General features: G+C 40.2%; 1 protein-coding gene across 4 annotated transcripts in view; it reads left to right on the top strand.

Annotated features, from left to right (window-relative positions):
* The window catches only part of plekhg4b (pleckstrin homology domain containing, family G (with RhoGef domain) member 4B), a 38,086-nt gene that overhangs the window by 12,705 nt on the left and 12,226 nt on the right, over positions 1–13,155 (top strand). For all 4 annotated transcript variants that reach the window (XM_026184851.1, XM_026184849.1, XM_026184848.1 and 1 more), the window contains exons 2-6: positions 4,517–4,714; positions 5,628–6,861; positions 11,321–11,524; positions 12,216–12,339; positions 12,762–12,855. In XM_026184851.1, coding sequence (XP_026040636.1) covers positions 4,517–4,714; positions 5,628–6,861; positions 11,321–11,524; positions 12,216–12,339; positions 12,762–12,855 — 1,854 coding nt within the window. The remainder of the gene's footprint in view (positions 1–4,516; positions 4,715–5,627; positions 6,862–11,320; positions 11,525–12,215; positions 12,340–12,761; positions 12,856–13,155) is intronic.

Below are 13,155 nucleotides of genomic sequence, written 5' to 3'. Positions count from 1 at the left end.
AGGGTGATGAATTCCTTTTGCACGGCCTGTCTGTATCATTACTTTTGTTGTGCAGTTGTAAAAGATGAGCGTTTTAGATTTATTTCTTCACTAGTTATAGATCGTGTGCGTGTTGATGATGATTAGAAATTAGAAACGTGGACTTTTATCTGTAGGGGGAAAAGGAGAAAGCAAGATATGATAAACAGACTATTATTTCTGGGAGTCACTGAGATACACAAGTTTGTATCCTCTCTGATATCTTTATCAACCTCCCACTTATAATGGAATGCACCCACTCTATATTTACCCTGCAGAGGTATCAACAGACTTTGTCAGGCTCCTTTGTCTCTGTTGTCACTACTTATCACTGCCCTGATTGGCTGAAGGACCTCCATTCACTATTTTGTCTTCATTAATGAGTTTTATTGAATTGAACATAATATTTAAATGTGTGAGATTCAGTGTTTCATACACACTGGCAGAACAACAAGCCTGCGGTGCTGTTTACATCCTGAAGCAAAGTCATTAGTCGCTTTCCGGTGGTATAAAGTGAGTCTTTTCCATAAACACTGTGGGAATATGTGAAAATTACTCTTTAATCCATCAGTAGTGGTAGTTTTTGTCGGTCTTATTAAAAAATTTTTTAAAATAAATCAAAATAATACGACTTACTGACCCAGATTAAAAAATAAGTTGAATGTAATCTGACAGAAACACCCCTACTTTCTTTACTGTAAAAGTAGTACTTTTGGCTGTGGGTATGTGGGTGGTCCAGTTTATCGCCTCACCTCTCACACCTATCTGTGTTCATCACACAATCCTTTTGTCTCGCCGGGTTATCTGCTAAGATAACAACGCTACAATTTGCAGCAACAGCTAATCTTCTTACGGACCACAGCATTAGTATGATTATGCTTTTATTTCTCGAAGCGTGTGCTGTGTCTTGTACACAGAGAGTGTGGCGTTTGTGTGTACAGTTTGATGTGTAATTACATGTCTTAAGCTCCTCGTTAAGGGCCGTATTTCAAACTAACAGCGATCTCAAGTAACCTCATTGACTTTGTTATGGCTCCTTGACATAATCAGAAAATGTGGCTTTTAAATGTATTCAGAGTACAGCGTGCACCTTTTGCCTGACCACACATCCCAGCATCTCTCCTCTTACTGTCGTTCTCTCATGAGATAGGATTTCTATTGGTACAGATCAAAAGCTGAAACTTACTGCGGGCTTAATGGGGAGGTCTCACTAGACTCTTTTGTTGGCATCCTGGCACCTGGCAGCGGGGCAGGTCTGAGCAACCTGTGGCCTTTGTCGTCCCACTGCCTTTGAGGCTGTTAGCAGGTTGGTTAGCGAGCAGCCTCTGTGGGGGTTCCAGGGCTCTCCTGTTACACTCCCCTGGTGGCTTCATGCTCCACTGGAGTCCTGGCAGGCAGCGTCTTTTGTGTCCCTGACCCACTAAATGTGTCAGTGACCACCTCGTGTTTGCTTCTGTGTCTCTCACTTTTTCTTTTGGTTTTGATACACTTCTTTCCTTATTTGCCCGACTTTTCAGTCTTGACACATGATTTCATTAAGCGTTGCAATAGAGGAATCACCAACTAATCAAGCATTTCACCACCATCCGTATATCTTTAACTTTATAAAAAAGGAGGGGGGTTAACAAAACAGAAAAGGTCAAACATAACCAGGATCAATCCTCTGGGTTTGCTTTTTTCATCAAGAGACAAAACCCTTTAATGTTTAACCATCCCATTTGCTCTGATCACCTTTTTGACAGCTTGTTTACTGATGGCACAGACAAAAGTGTCCCACCTTGAGCTTTAAAGCCATTAATTACCACCTCAGTCTGCCATCAAACAAGCAGCCCATTAGAAAGATCAGGCATCAGAGAGGTTGGGACTTCCCAATTTGCTCTTGTCCTGCCTGAAGCTCTGAAGCTAGACATACACAGCTATATACACTGCATTCCTGTGTGGCTCAGAGCGGATGGGAGGCTCAGCGCTGGTGGTTAAACTTGGTCACTCTGCTGAGACGTGCAAATATATCTCGTGCTAGACAGGTGACACTTAATGAAAAGCTTCCATTTTTTTCATGCCAGTGGGAAGTTCTGTGTCTCTTACCATAGGTAGGATTTTATTTACATGTGTCACTACTCTGAGTGTAAACAATGGATTACCCATCTGTTGTTATTTTTAGTGCGGGTTTTTGTATCCATACTGTAGCACTGGATTACATAGACAGCCACTCCTGCGCAACACGATGTCTAGCCTTTGAATTGTAATGTTGGCTAATTGTTCTTCAAAACACTGCGTCTGTCACTACCCTTGTTTTTCTGCCTTAGGAACCTGAATTGAAACTTGCTGGTGTGTCCGAACTATGCGGCTAAGGCTTTCCTCCCATTGTTAGCTCTCCTCCAATAAAACTCCATGTTACTCCTCTCCTCCTGAGCGCAACAGTGACTAATGCCCAGAAAAGTTTTTGTCTCGCTAAAGCAAGCTGACTGCTAATGGAAGTGGGTGTTTTGTTTCAGGCCACCGACACTGTACTGCACATACCACTTAGAGAGGCGGAGTGCACAATGAGCGCCTTGTAGTAGAGTCGTGGCATGTGTACGAATGCGCTCAACTGTACTCACTCTCCTCTAATTGATGGTGCTGCACTGCTTAGATCAACAAGACAGATCCTACAAAGGGTGAAACATGGGCTGTCTGACCACCAAAACTCAATAGAGTAAAGGCGATCTCTTGATTTGTTGGCAGCTTCTATTTACATGCAAATGTCGCATAGAGATTCAACTGAAAGTAGCAAAATGCATCGAGGAGCTGCATATTAAAGCCCTGTGTTGGTCAACATCTTGCAAAGTGGTAACACTTTATTATACAGCCCCCTACTGAGGGTGTAATTCGCCTGTAACTAACTGGAATTTCAATGTATTTTACTTGTAATTACAGTGTAGTTATATACTTACAGCTAGGTACTTTAGAATAAAGGCGTGAAAAGGCAGGTCTTTGCAGGAAAAAAGAATTATACTATAACTAAATTGTGTCATTAGAAATTGTGTTAGTAAATTTAAATTAATGTATAAGTAATTTTACATCATTCATGAGTAATTTTAAGAGTAATTTCCTTTTTTTTTAACATCTTTTTTTAATATCATCATTTAATATTTATTATGTCAATGTGCATGATGGATTTTATACGATTCAATTTCCCCACTTTATAGGGTCAATTCTTTGGTGTTCAATTTTGATTGAATTAATTCTAATTATATATTTCTGTTTATTTATTCGAGTCTTTGTTCCATCATATAAATGCATTTTTGTTTTAATTTACTCATTTTGAAAGTTATATTTGAACAGTGATTGTAAAAGGAGAAATACAGTAAAGTAAACTTAAGTAAATAAATTTACTTTACTGTATATACACAGGTCTATAATTTGTTTCTTTTAAGTTTAAAAGGGAGAACGATACTTATAATATTTATATTGTTAAAAAAACATAAATTTTATATATAAATGTGTACCTACCTTTAAATATTTGTTGGTAAACATTTCAAATAAGTTCATACAGGACTATTATACCCTTAGTCGTGGGCTGTATTATAAAGTGTCACCCAAAGTTGTTATATGTGAGACATTTCCTGACATTGCTATTTATCTGTGCGCTTATCATGAGAGACAGATGTCTCTATTCCACGGCTATGTTCCATTCAGGAAGGACACATAGTGGAGTGATGTTTGGCCTTGGCACCGACAGAACAGAGGAAGGTCATAGCTTGAACCATGACTCCGGCTACTACTACAGGTCATCCTCATTCAGATCTGTTGTAATCCCAAATATCCTGTCCTCATCATCAGACAAACTGTGTTGGACATGCAGTTTGGGGGACCAATGGCGGTGGCCCGGGTCATGTAGGGGTCAAATCATACTATGTGGCAACACGGATGCTGTTGGAAGGTCATGTTCCACCGTCCTGATCGCAACTGGAGTCCAGTTTGGACTTTCCAGTTTGCCTGTTTGTGTTAGCTGAAGGTGACGTCATAGTAACCAGGTGTTTCCCCTCTGCCGGGATGCCTGATATTCCCTGTCATGTTCAAACTTCCTGACAGTCTGGCTAAATGGGAGCCTGCATGCATATGTTTATCTAGTTATATATTTGTATACTGTGCACAGATGGCTTTTATTTGATTTTCGTTGCATGCATTTCAAGGAATTCGTTACAAGCTGTCTGGACTAGGAGTTGCTAACCTGTGACTCCAAGAAACATCTTACTATGAAATGTTTGTCTCTTCTCCTTTTCTTGTAAAATCCAGGAAACTTCAAAAATCTGAAAACTCCTTTACACAGCACTGAGGCACAAAATTGTCAGACTGTTGCTTTTATTCAATTCTTGCTTTTACAACTGGAAAAGGAAAAATTGGCAATTCATTAAAAAAATAAATCTCAAAATCTCCATGTCAAAAAGACTGGAAGCCACTTATTTAGACTCACATCTGCTTATATGTTAATGTACCCATCTCTTGTTTTTCTCAGGACGCTGAGTCTTTGGACAACTGTATCCAGAGCACTTTGTCTGCCCTGTACCGTCCCTTCAGTGCCACTGCTGTCACCGTCCTCTGGCAGCTGTTCAGCGTGGTGGAGAGGCAATATCGTGGAGACGGACTCCGCTGCCTCATCGACTTCTTGCTTCCTGCCAAGAGGATCCTACAGATCATACAGAAAGAAACCTGTGTGAGTGCTTGATAGTAATGGTATCTGAGGTTAAATTGAGGAAACCAAGAATGTCTGTGTTTGGAAGAGAAGATGGATAGAAATATAGAGAGAGGACATGGGGATTTAAGAAAAGAAACCAAAACTATCTCACTGTCTGGAAAGAGATAAACAACTAGAAGTTAAACTGTGAACAGTTCTGCTGAGTGTGAATATTTTTCCTGAGTGGGAAAAGTGAGACTGAAACAGAGTTGATTATTGTTCCGGAAACAGGCAACAAGCTGAAAAGCAGCCATCATTCTCTGAATAGCGAAACACAGGGAAACTGTGGAGTGCTTGAGAGGGAGCCATGGACTCTAGGGTCCAGCATGAAATTCAATATTCTCTCTCAAAAGCTTTGATTGCTGTGGGTTAGGGCCCTACCACCAAAGCACTGAAACTTTATTCCTCTGCATTCATCTCTCTGGTGATTACACTGTGACGATAGCCACAGAGCAATAGTTTCATCTAAGCCTAGCCCCTGAGAACAGCTTGCTGTGCATGAGAGTCTTTGTAATGTAGGCAATATGAGAGGCTTCGGAGGAAGATCACATCCTCAGCCTTTGCCATGACATTCATAAGAGATGAAAAAAGCCAACCCTTGAGCACCGTGTTTTTGCTCTTAGGGTTTCATGCTGTCACAACACGGATTTGTGTTGTGGTTGCTGTGAAAACGGGCCTGATCAGACAGGTTTTCGTCTTTAGCTGACAGTGATTCACTCAGTGCACCCCACGAAAACACCTTGCCTCTCCATTACAGCTAAACATGTGTTTAAATACTGCTTTGCAGATGTCAGTTGAAATGATCCAAGTCGTACCACAGCTGAGGCATGACTCACATATATGATAACAATGTTTTACGGGAGTACTGACTGACTTCTCTTTCTCTTCACAGGTAAAGTTCAGAGGCTTGCTCTTTTATCATGAGGGATGGCCTCTTTGCATCCATGAGAAAGTTGTCCTGCAGCTTGCACCTCTGCATAAAGTCAGATTAAAGCAAGGAGATTTCTACCTACAAATTGTTCCTTTAGGACGCAAGGCTGCCAAGCTAGTGATAAAATGTTTGTCGATCAGTGGGCAGGCCATTGCAGAAATCCCTATTTCAGAGAGCATGTACGGCAGCATCTTCACAGCTGAGTTCTTACAGAATGTAACACGTGACCGAAACCTGCATCCGCTACAGAACTGTCTGCTTACCACTGGTACGGCTGTGTTCAGGACACCGTGGAAGAACGTGGTCAACCCACTCTTTGTCAGCAACACAGCAGACGCTATAATGCAAGCGCACTGCAGCCGAGGTGGTTTCCGTGCCCATCTCAGCACTTGCAGCACCAGCGGATCTACGGGGACTCTGGACAGCCATCGCAGCTCCAGAGAGTCCCTGCACTCTCAGGGAGCTGACTCCATTTTCTCTGAGCCCAACTCCCCGAACAGAAACCGCATGGACTCTAGCAGTGAGAGCCATAGCACCAGCACAGCTGACAATGCTATACCCAAGATTAAAATAAAAAGTCTCACTGAGGAGTGTGGTACAGGAAAGGGCGGTGAGGACAGCAGTGCAAGAGAGGGAGGACTGGGGTCCAAGATGCTCTCTTTCAGCACAGACCTCAGTAACCCAGGCCCTCGGCGCCGTCTCCACAGAGACTCTGCAACTTTTGAGACCAGGAGACTTTTCAGAAAATCTTACATGGAAGCACTACAGAATCCCATGACCCTTGGGTCGAGCTCTGAATCCATCTTGGAGGAGAGCTCAGAGCATAGTGCTACCCTAAGAGAGAGAACTGTGACACCGGGTAACAGTCCCGACACACAGACCTCCTCCAGAGAACATTCATCGCGGAGGTTAGGTAGCCGGGGATGGCTCAGCAGTGATGACTCCAGACCCAGCACACCTTTACTTTACTTACAGAGAGGTTTGCGGAGTGCTGAGAGACGAGCAGAAAGGCGCTCCAAGTCACTGGAGAGGACTAACAAAGCAGGCCAGGTTAAAGGCCACCGGGAACGATCTTCTTCTGGAGGATCAGCCGGAATTTCACCCAAAAAACTAAACTATGCTTTTCGTTTCGGAAAGCTGGATGTGGAGGCCATAATTCCTGGAATTGAGAGGAGAAACAGCAAGGATGAGTCGGGTAAGTCCTGATGTTAAACCTCGGTGCACAAAAATTACACTTAAAGTCATAAATGTTGGTCATTTTTTGCACCAATACATAAAGAACATTTGCTTATAAATGTTTTTTTTATGCTTTTCAAGTAAATTTCAAGTGCAGTATTTGAAATGTAGTCATTATATATAATCACGATTATGATCAGTAATGTCATGAACACAGCAAACCTAGCAATTAATTGATCCTAGCCAAATGTAAAGACACAGGAGCCAGTTGGTGGCTCATGTCCTGAAAATCCTATTATGGCAAAATTGCTGCAATTCATTTAGCGGGTACTTAAGAAATTTCTCAAGAAACAGGAATGAACGAACCAAATGGCTAAAATACCTATTTACACCTGATAAACATACATAAATATCAGGAGCATTAATTAAACTCAATTTATACTGTAAGGTGACCATACAGTATCCTTGAGAAAACCCAACAAACAAGCTACGTCCACCCCCACTATCAGCACAGGACTTTGTAACAGTAAGAAGAAAAAACTCCTTTTTAACAAAAAATAAAAAAAGTTCCAGCAGAACTAAGCTCGGGGAGGGGCAGCCATCTGCTGCAACCAGTTGGGGGATGAGAGGAAAGAGAAAAGAAAAAGAAGAACATAAGGAGACAGGACAAAACATACTAAGAAAAGCGCCTCACACAGAGTGCTTCAACAGTTTGAGTCTATAGTAGAATAACAAAGAGATGGTTCAGGGTCACCTGATCCAGCGCTAACTATAAGCTTTATCAAAAAGGAAAGTATTGATAATGTAGAGAGGGGGTGTCTGTCTCACAAATTTAAACTCGGCACTGAAGGGTCTGCCTCCAATTCTACTTTTAGAAACTCTTAAGAAGTACAAGTCTGAGAGTGAAGTAAGAGTGCAGTCTTTAAGATATGGTGCTGCCTGATCATTCAAGACCTCATATATCAGGAGAAGGATTTTAAATACAGGGAGTCGATGAAAATAGGCTAATATTGGAGAAATATGCTCTCTTTCTCATCTTTTTAGTACTCTTACTGCAATGTTCCAGATAAACTGAATGCTTTTAGGGAACTTTTAGAACTACCTGATAAGAATGAATTATAATTATCAGCCTAGAAGTAATGAATGAGACAGGATGTTTCTAATTTTGCAAATGTTGTGCAGATAAAAGAAGGCAGTCCTACATATTTGTTTTAAAATAGTAAATAAGGTGTTAATAGAGGTTATGCCATCCAGAGTAAGCTGGGCACCGTGCTTCTAAGATTTTTAGGACCAAATGTAACAAGAAAGAAAATTACATACAGGCTGGTATGTCTTTATGACATGCCAGTAGTTTAACTAATTGATTTGTATCATCTAGTTTCATCTGGGCTGCAAGTATATGTTGCCTAAGGGAAGCATGTGTAATGTAAAAAGTAGTGGTCCCAGCACAGAACTCTGTGGAACTCCATAAATACATTTCACACATGAAAAACCCGTGCGTTTACCTGTACAAAGAGGAGTCTATCTAATATGGAGTCTATGATTCCTTTAATATTAGTGTCTTCTAATATCCGCAGGAAAACCTTGTGATCAGCAGTATCAAATGCTGTTCTAACAAGACAAGAAGACAGACGTGTCTACCATCAGAGTCTATAAGAAGGTCATTTGTAACATCATTAGCATTATCTGGATTATTTTGTAAACAATCTCTATGACACAAGAAGTCCAGAGAGTGGGACTTTTTGCTTATTTATTACTACACTAAGGATGTATTGTAGTTGCATATTTTCCTTCATTACTGTGAACACTGACACTTTAAATTGTGTTAACCCCAGGCTTGTGGTGGTGCTGTAGTACATATTCACTAATAAAATCGTAAAAGTAATTTATTTGTAGTTTTTAAAAGACACAATTAAAAAGTGTTTCACAGTCAGGATAAAATCCACACCAAGTGTAGCGTAAAAATCCTGACATACATGCAAGCATAAGTTCATACATGTATGTACCTACCTGAATGGGCAAGTCCTTGCCATGCAGGCAAGTACGTGCATGGTAATTACGTGCATGCAGGTAAGTACGCTGTGATTAATAAAACTTTAAAATGAATTCTAAGTTTAAGTGGAAGCAAGTGGTGGAAGGAAAGAAACAGTGTTGATATGTCATCGCTAGCTGCTTTTTTTTGTTTGTTAACGAGGAGGATGGGCTGGGTAGAATTCCACATAAAGATATGTGAGGGAGACAGCGTGTAGTAAAAAGTTATTGACTGACAATACAGGTTTGTTTGTTTAGTTTTGTTTAGTTTTGGGGTTTGTTTGGTTTTTATCAATTTTTCTTAGTTGAAAGAAGCAGTATAAGTTTAGAGACTCAAATGCTGGTCAAAAATAGTATAGACCATTACTAGTATAACAAATGGTGATTTAATCTGTGATAAATCTCTGAGAAATGCCTCTGTACTAGAAAACTGCACAGGCATTTTCAAAAATCTGACAGAATCTGAAACATCTCAGTTTTAACAGGTTTGGTTTACCGATGGTTAAATCATCATGTCACTAATCAAATAATACACCCTGAGGTTATGAAAACCTCTTAATAGCTAGATGGTGGTTTTGCAATAACAGCCTGCAGCAGGACTGGTTATAACAGTTCATTAGATGACTACAGTTGGAGTCTGAGTGCTCATAACTCTCAGCTACTTCATTCCGATTGGTGACAGATAACCTTTCACAGCCCACTCTGTGTGTTTTTTGGCAAGTTGAGGGAACAGGTACAGTCCAACCCTGGAAAGAGCACTTTAGTCCCAATCCTGTGTTTTCTTTACTGCTGTCAGTCTGTTTTGTTTTCTGTTGGTGCGTTCTGGGTAGCTCAGGAAAACACTGATGTGAGAGTACCACCTAGGGAATCATGTTGTTTTTAGAGCTTCTTCCGTGAATTGAAATGTGAGGTTAAAAAAGGCAGTTTTGTTCATTCTCTAGTACTTAACATCGGGCAGTGCCAGACATTAGCTGTGAGTATTTGTGGGTTTTTTTAAAAAGTGGTTTTAATTATGTTGAAAAAACAGCACTGGGCAAAAATACAGTATATAAATCAGATTTTTCAGAGATTACTTCAGAGGGATTGAATTTCAGCTTTTGGCAAGCAGGTTTTTCCAGCAACATTATAGAAAGTCGTGTAAATTCTGTAAAAACTGGCATCCTATAGTGAGATGAGCCTTATCAGGAATGAGGGCTGCAGCAATCCCAGATGGGTTGCTCGTTTACACAAGTTTAACTTGGGAACAAATCAGCTGCTGGGGATGTTTTTGGAAAACAAACTTTTATAAATTGAGCCTTTGTCTTTTAACTATAAAAACCCGAAAGCTCGCTGACTCATACAAGTCTGAAAAACAAAGACTCTATGATTGATTAAATTACTTGTGATATGAGCCAACAAATATCCTGATTCTTATATGTGATCACTAAGTGATAATAACCAGTGCTTGTTTAGTCTTTGATGACTTAAAAAAGTGTCAAACACAGAAGATAGAAAGCAGACTGTGTCACAGGACAATACACAGGAAGCTTTAGCCTACTTTTGTCACTTCCTCTCAAAACAAAGCATTTTAGGAAACCTGCAGCAAACACAAGCGTGGTCACACAGTCGCACAGGAAATGCACTAATTCTCTGAAGACAATAGAGGCTGAGCTGGGAGGGCTTATTATCACAGAACAGAGCAGGACAATACTCAAACTGCTTATACAGACAACACATCACAGATAGATAACTGCAAATTTATTATAGACATAACACTGAGTTTGTGTAAAGTTTTAGGCTCTGTTAATAGTTGGAGTACTTTTTAAAAACCTTTTTTAAGCTAAAATGGCATATATACTGTCCAAAAACCACAAAAATTCAATTACCGGTAGTTATCATGTAGAACAAAGAAAAGCAGCAAATTGTCACATCACACATGATAAAATCAGTGTTTCCAGGGATTTTAGCTTCTGGACCACTATTTTTTGTTGATTAATTCTAATTATGTACCGTGCATGCTCATCTGTCCATTTCATCCCAGTTGTTGGCCAAGACACCATGAAGTATCCTGTAGGATGTAGAGATACTGGACTGGATATTAGAATGCAGGTTTGCAGCCTCAGGTTCAGGTCTGTAAACTGTGGTATCAATTAAAAATTCCAGGAGCACAATTCTTGTAAAAAGAGCCTTGAGCTATGTAGAAGTGAATAGGAGGAGGTGCAGGTATGAGAGTCTGCCTGTGACTCAGCCTGACTAAACACCTGGACTCTGTGATGACTCAGGTGAACTCACTAATTGAGTGCACTTAGCTGGCCACTAATAAACACACTTTCATGAGGTATCACCGCTAGGAAAGAGAGTACAGAAGTGAAAGGAAACTTCAAATTTCTATTGATTGCACTGTGTTGTTGATTGCTTGCTTAATAAACATCAGACTAGTGCTCAGATTTTTTTATTTGTCTTTACAGGACAGCGTAACGACAGCCTGAACAGTGAAAGCAGGCGGCACAGAGCTAGTGGAGAAGAGTCGCACAGTCCCAAAGCTGCAAATGGGACAACAATCAGAGTGGCCTCGGTACAAAGCTCCTCATGTGACTATAATTTAACCTTCCCCAAACTGGTGTCAGAGGTCAATCAGGAGCTGCTCACATCAGCGGCTGTGATCCTGCCAGGTAAAGGACAGCTGATTCAGACCCATCAGCCTGTACTGAAATTATTTTATCCATCCATCCATTTTCTCATAAATCCTGAACCATGAAATAATTCCCGGAACATTCAGGTTTTTTTGAAATTGCAGTATTTATTGAACTTTCTAACTAATTAAGAAAAAAATGAATATCAATTTCCATATATGAGTTTTAACCTTGATCGTATTTGCTCATTTTTATCACATTTCTGATTTCCAACATTGCGCATCTTAAAAATGTGCACTTTATTTATGTTTTTTGGTGAAAATTATGATGTAATGTCTCAAAAATTAATAAAAAAAATGATGAAAGATATTTCACTTCTTTTCAATTCTGAAATCATTCAAAAATAAAATAACACACCTCCCCCCCAAAAAGCGAAGGTAATGGACCGAAACTTTTCTATTGATGCTAAAAAAGCAACAGCAATAGAAACTGAAACATCTACTAAATTATCTATCTAAGGGAGGCCTAGACAAAACCATTAAAAATGTGTGTTCTTATTATGTGAGTGATATTTCTCCTTGTTTTTTTATCGAACTGGCATTTCCAAAACTTTTTTGCTCTAAAAAACATTAGTTTGTCATATCACTATGAAGCTTGAGCAGTTATATTTTTGGTGTGGGAAGAAAGTAGAGCTAAGTTCTGACCCCCATCTCTGCTTTCTCTCTACCAGGGACCAGAGACCGTAGTGGGAGAGCAGTGGTGCAGGTGTGCACAAGAGCTCCATTGTGGGCAAGTGAGATCTGCACCGTCCACGATCTGACGTGCTTACTTAGCTACTACTACTCAACTCTGCGGTAAGTCATGCATGCAGTATGCCGGTTTATTTTGTCTGGGTTAAAAATGACTTCTACACCTATCATTAACTTCTAAGGTGAACTCATCCAAGCTAGTGTTTTTAACACTTTTCCAGTTTTCTTTCCATTCCAGCTTTTATTTGGAGCTATAGAACAAAGAAGTCTTTCCATTAAGTATAGTTGAACATATTTTTTTCATCCCTTATTAGATCTCTTATTAGACAACACGATGTGTTTGCTTTAAGGTCAACATCCATCCCCCCAAAATTGCTTAGAAAGTCTGAAACTTAACTTTAAGTGTCACTTCATCATCACAAAAATCTGTGTTCGTGTACAAATTTGTCAGGTGTCAAAATATTGTATCACATCATGCCATCATGTGTTTGACAGATGCTACAATAACTGTAATGCTTCGGTTTTAGGAAAGAAAGGCATGATCAAGGTATAACTGTTGTAATAGACTGCAGAAGGCAGCAGCCTGTTCCAGCTCTGTTGTCATCGCTGTCTGAGTTTCAGGTGAGCCCACACTGGAAAACATGTAATTACCCTCCAACACACCCGGAGAGTTTTCAGGCCCTCTGCTGCCTCCTGCACTGTAATGTTATGTGTCTCTCTGTCAGAGATAAAATACTACCTCATTCCTTACACATTTCCTTTTGTTCTGCCTCTCTGTCTCTGGCATAGTGCGGTTTTTCTTTTTAAGAGGCACACCTTAAACTTGTAGTGTGTGCACTTCCAAGACATTTTTCTGAAAAAGGCTGGCCTCAGGGCTTTCGCAGAGGAGCCTGTCCTTGCTTGTCTGCTTTTAACCACACG

Source organism: Astatotilapia calliptera, chromosome 11 (genome assembly GCF_900246225.1).
Source record: "Astatotilapia calliptera chromosome 11, fAstCal1.2, whole genome shotgun sequence".
Lineage (NCBI taxonomy): Eukaryota > Metazoa > Chordata > Actinopteri > Cichliformes > Cichlidae > Astatotilapia > Astatotilapia calliptera.
This window is presented reverse-complemented; position numbering and strand designations above follow the sequence as displayed.